At 38.3% G+C, this 4,438-nt stretch overlaps 1 protein-coding gene across 1 annotated transcript; it reads left to right on the forward strand.

Moving 5' to 3' along the window:
* The first annotated feature begins 576 nt into the window (after window positions 1-576).
* Window positions 577-3,936, forward strand: LOC145576742 (PRA1 family protein H-like). Its single transcript, XM_081634455.1, has 4 exons — window positions 577-1,144; window positions 1,766-1,902; window positions 3,300-3,371; window positions 3,478-3,936. Exons 1-4 carry the CDS (start codon window positions 660-662, stop codon window positions 3,546-3,548), a joined length of 765 nt encoding a protein of 254 aa, XP_081490581.1. The 5' UTR covers window positions 577-659; the 3' UTR covers window positions 3,549-3,936.
* Window positions 3,937-4,438: the final 502 nt, after the last annotated feature.

A 4,438-nucleotide genomic window follows, 5' to 3' on the forward strand; every position in this document is an offset into this window, starting at 1 on the left:
ACGGTGTCACTAAACCAGAAAATCGAAACCTTAGATTTTGATTTTGGGGTTTTAAGGTTTCGAGGTAGTGGTTCAAGGGGTAAGGGGCGAATTGCTTTTGCCGATACGAGGGAAGGGGGTTTGGGGCCCCAGGAGGTGGTGAGGGAGGTTTTTAAGAGGGAGGGAGGGGTTTCCAGTGCTGCGGGAATGGTGGTTTGGGTCGAGGGAAAGGGAAGGTTAATTTCAAGGGGTCGGGGTGGCACCGATGTTGGGGTTCAGGGAGGATTTGCGTCGACTTCGATGCCTGCGTGGGGTTCAGGGGAGGCAGCGGTGGCTGGGGTTTGGGCTTGGTTTTTTGTAGTTTTTTTTTTTTAATTTTTTGATTTTTTTTCTTTTTAATAATTAATTAAATAGATTAACCCTCAATGATTAACGGAGTTGACGTCGTAAGTCCGTTAGTCAATTGGGTATATGAGGCATTTTTGTTAAACTCGGAGATACATGGTGTATTTGAAAATTTTCATAGGTATATTGTTAATAAGCGAATTATTTGAGGGTATTTGTTGAAATAACCGTATAAAAAAAATACTCACATTAAAATTGTTGACAAAATCACAACCTACACATACACAACTTTCTCACTTTCTCCACATACACACCCATTTTCCCGGGTGAAAAAAATGGCATTCGCTACCAACCCCTTATCTCTAAGCGTCCCAGAACAAGCCTTCGAGTCATGGCTCCGCGACTCCGGCTACCTCGAAATCCTCGACCACCGCACCACCCAACTCCACAACCTCAACTCCTCCGCACCATCTGCCGCACCAAACACCGCACCATCCGCCGCACCAACCCCATCAACCGCCCCCAGAAGAACCCCAACAACCACTATCACTGCCATAGCTTATGGCCTTATCATGTCCCTCATTTCATCGTTTGCCACCATTTTCTCTCTCCTAACTCTCAACCCTTTTGCTAAACTTACTTCGTCGGATTTTTCTCAGCAGAATTCTCCCTCTTGGACTTCTTCTGGGTTTCTGGGTTCTGTTGATTCTTACTCTTTTCCTTCTTCTACTACTCAAGCTAGGATGCGTGTTCATGAGAATGTTAAGCGTTTTGCTAAGAATTATGCTACGCTTCTTATTCTCTTCTTCGCGTGCTCTTTGTATGTTGATTTCTTCTCTTTTCTCTTTGTTTTGGTTGTTTTGTTTTAGTAATTGGGTTGCTATCTAATTTGGTTAATTTTGGGAATAATCTGTGTTTGTTGTTAATTTCTGTTGATTAATGCAATTGGGTTGTTTTTTAATCCGGCTAATTTGCTGTAAGTTTTCTGTTGATATGTAATTTCTGTCAATTCTTCAAATTGGGGTTTCATTGATTTTCATTTTCTAATGGTAAATTGCACAACTTTTGGTCAATTGAGAACCTCTATATATGTCTTAGAGATTGGAAGTAATTTCACTTGGGAATTGAAGGCAACTCTGGTTGTTTTCCCTTTTCAACACCAAAAACTGTAATTTAATGACATTTATAAATTGGGATTTCTGTGGTGTGATTATAATCGTTCTACTTGTGGTGGTCAAGTGCTCAGTATGATGTATTAATGAACTATATATGGTTTATGAATTCACCACATTGAACTCTTGATCGAGTTTGATCAATTTGAGTAAACATCTGTGTTCACATCAATTATGCTGGCTTTAGTGTGTAGCCATCTTAAGTCTTTAATCATGACAAATTTTCTTTAGATTGTTATTTTCCTATTATTTCTGTTGCTGTATGTTAGGTATCAAATGCCACTTGCTTTGGTCGGCTTGGTATCTTGTTTAGCGACGTGGGAAGTATTTAGGTTCTGTGACAACAGATGGGCACTCGATAGGTTTTCTGCTATTCGACAAGTTCTAATTCGTGTTGCTCAATGTGGTGAGTTTCTGTGATGAATTTGCTTGTATATATTACTGTACATTTTAGTCTTTAAATACCAAACTCTATATCTTACAAGGAATTTGTATCCAATATTAAGCATATGCAAGTAAACTAACAAAATTCATGCACATAACTGAAATTGTGTGTGGACTGTGGAGGCTTCCTTTTAGAACCATTTACGAAGTGACGGATATGCAGTAGCTTGTTCTGCGGATATGGCATGGCATCCACTTTAGGCTGATTCATTGCTAATGCTTTCTTATTGATAGCAGTCATATATTGTTGAAATTTCTATTAGTTTTGATTACTAGCATTTGCAGTTTTAGATAGATGGCTATCCTGGTTAATGAGTTTTGGGAGCCTTATGATTAGCGGAAAATTGAAGTTCACTTTCCACGTATTAGCATATTAAGATGCCTAACAGGACTCTTTTTGAACCCCATGCTTCTTGAGATGAATGCCAAGTTTATTTTAGCAGCCCCATTACGCTCCTCCATCGGCAAAACTTTGTTCCTTTTTTTAATTGAAAGGAGAATGCTATGGATTGATAATTTTGATATTAGAGGAGAGGGGCTTTTTAGACAATATTCTTATAGTTAATTAGGGGAAGCTTGGGATAAGTTAAGAGTTTTTGTTAGGGAAGAAATTCTCTAGATAAGAGGAGGTTAGGAAGAAATGCTCTAGATAAGAGGAGATTAGGAAGAAATCATCATGTTGAATATTGTGATCAGTGAGTAGCTGTAGTTTTGGGAGGGTGTAGTTCCTGTATAAAGATTGGCAAGGCTATAATTGGTGATTAGCATTAATATAGTCATAATCTTTAATTTTAGGATGGAGGTAGCATATAGCCATATAGGGTAGTTTCTTTTTCATGTGTGCTTTCATTTTGAAGCTCTTCAGATTTCTTGTCATCGTGCTTAACTATTTTTTCACTGTTAAGTTAGTCTTTTATGCTGGTTATACTTATACTGTTTCAGAATGGTAGCTGCTATCGATTTGCCTATCATGTTTGCACGGTTTAACACAGTATTTAGAACTACCTTTTCTAGTATTATAGACCATTTTGATACCACCAATTTCTCTCATAAGGTAAAGCTATTCTCATATGGAAGTGTGTCAGAAAAATGAATAGGACAAATAGGTGCTGTTACACACTTACAACTTACAAGTTGTGTTGCATATGAATCTTGGGAGGTGTCCCATGGTAATTTGATCCATACCCTAATTTCTTGCATTGTGTTGCACTTGGTTTGCAAGCTCAACCTCTTTTCAATGAAACTGTGTGAGGCCTGTGAGCTTTGGAAAAACATTATGAATTGCTCCTTATCTGCTGCATATGGTGGTTGTAAGTTCTAATGAACTACATACTGAAAATGCATTTTTGTGCCTTGCAGCAGTTGCAGTCATTTTATTCTGGTCCAATGTTCAGATGGCAGTCTTCTTCACTCTAGGAGTTGGTTACATAGGTACGCATTAGCTCTCTGGTACTGGTCGTCTCTTTTACAGTAGAGGTTAAACCCCCCCCCCCCCCTTTTTTTTCCTTCTGATTTGTTTATCTGCTTCTGTATTCAGTTATGATGTTACATGCTTCTTTTCGCAAGCTCACTCCTGCCAAGCAACTTTCGAAAGGAAGAAGGAGATGAGGATCTCACCAATCGACAATCTTGGATTTTTTCGTCATCTCATCTGTGTATATATAAATGGTTCAAAAATTGAAGCTCCTAATTTTGACAGTATCGTGAAAATAGGCCACTCACCTGTAGAACTCTGCTATTTGCTGAATTCAGTTTAAGTTGAGCTTTCGATAACAAGCTATGAAACAACCTTGGATGAAGACAAGGCTAATCAGCAATCTCACTGCTGAAATTGTTATTTCTATTCCTATAGGATTGCTACATTTTGAGGCCGTGAGCACTTCTAATTATGGGGTGTTAGGGTTTAATGATAACGAATGAATAATAGGAGTTTAGTGATGAACTATCTATTTTTGTACAGTTTTCCAGAAACAAACAACATTTTTGAGTATGGTATACTTTTTTGAAAAAAGAAACTTTTTAGTTTTTATTTTTTTTTTAACAGATACTTATAATCTACTTAGACTATTATTAATCCGAGGGTGAGGAATAGATCAAGTGGCTAGAACTTATTTTCCGATTCGAGGAGGTCCTGTAATCGATTCTCACCACCTGGTCCCATTCCACAATCACTACTATCGTGGAACCTTGTCCTCTAAATTTCACAAAACTCAATTTCAAGTTTCTGCTAAGAAAATCTCTGTCATGGGCCTCATGGCCAGCACCGTCCTTTAGAGATTACAAAGCCAATATCATTCCGATCGGCACTTTCTTCGTTAGTACTGTACCACTCAATCCTTTATGGCTTAAGGTATAATGGTCCTCATATCCAACTAGCACTATAACAAGATATCACCAATATTCACATTGAAGATGTCAACTTTTTGGTTAATTTTAGTTGGCCATGAGTCCCCCCTTAGGAGCTATACGTGATTGTTTAAAACATGCGCGCAAGTGCG

The sequence above is a fragment of the Chenopodium album genome, chromosome 13, assembly GCF_948465745.1.
Source record: "Chenopodium album chromosome 13, dcCheAlbu1.1, whole genome shotgun sequence".
In the NCBI taxonomy this organism is placed as follows: domain Eukaryota; kingdom Viridiplantae; phylum Streptophyta; class Magnoliopsida; order Caryophyllales; family Amaranthaceae; genus Chenopodium; species Chenopodium album.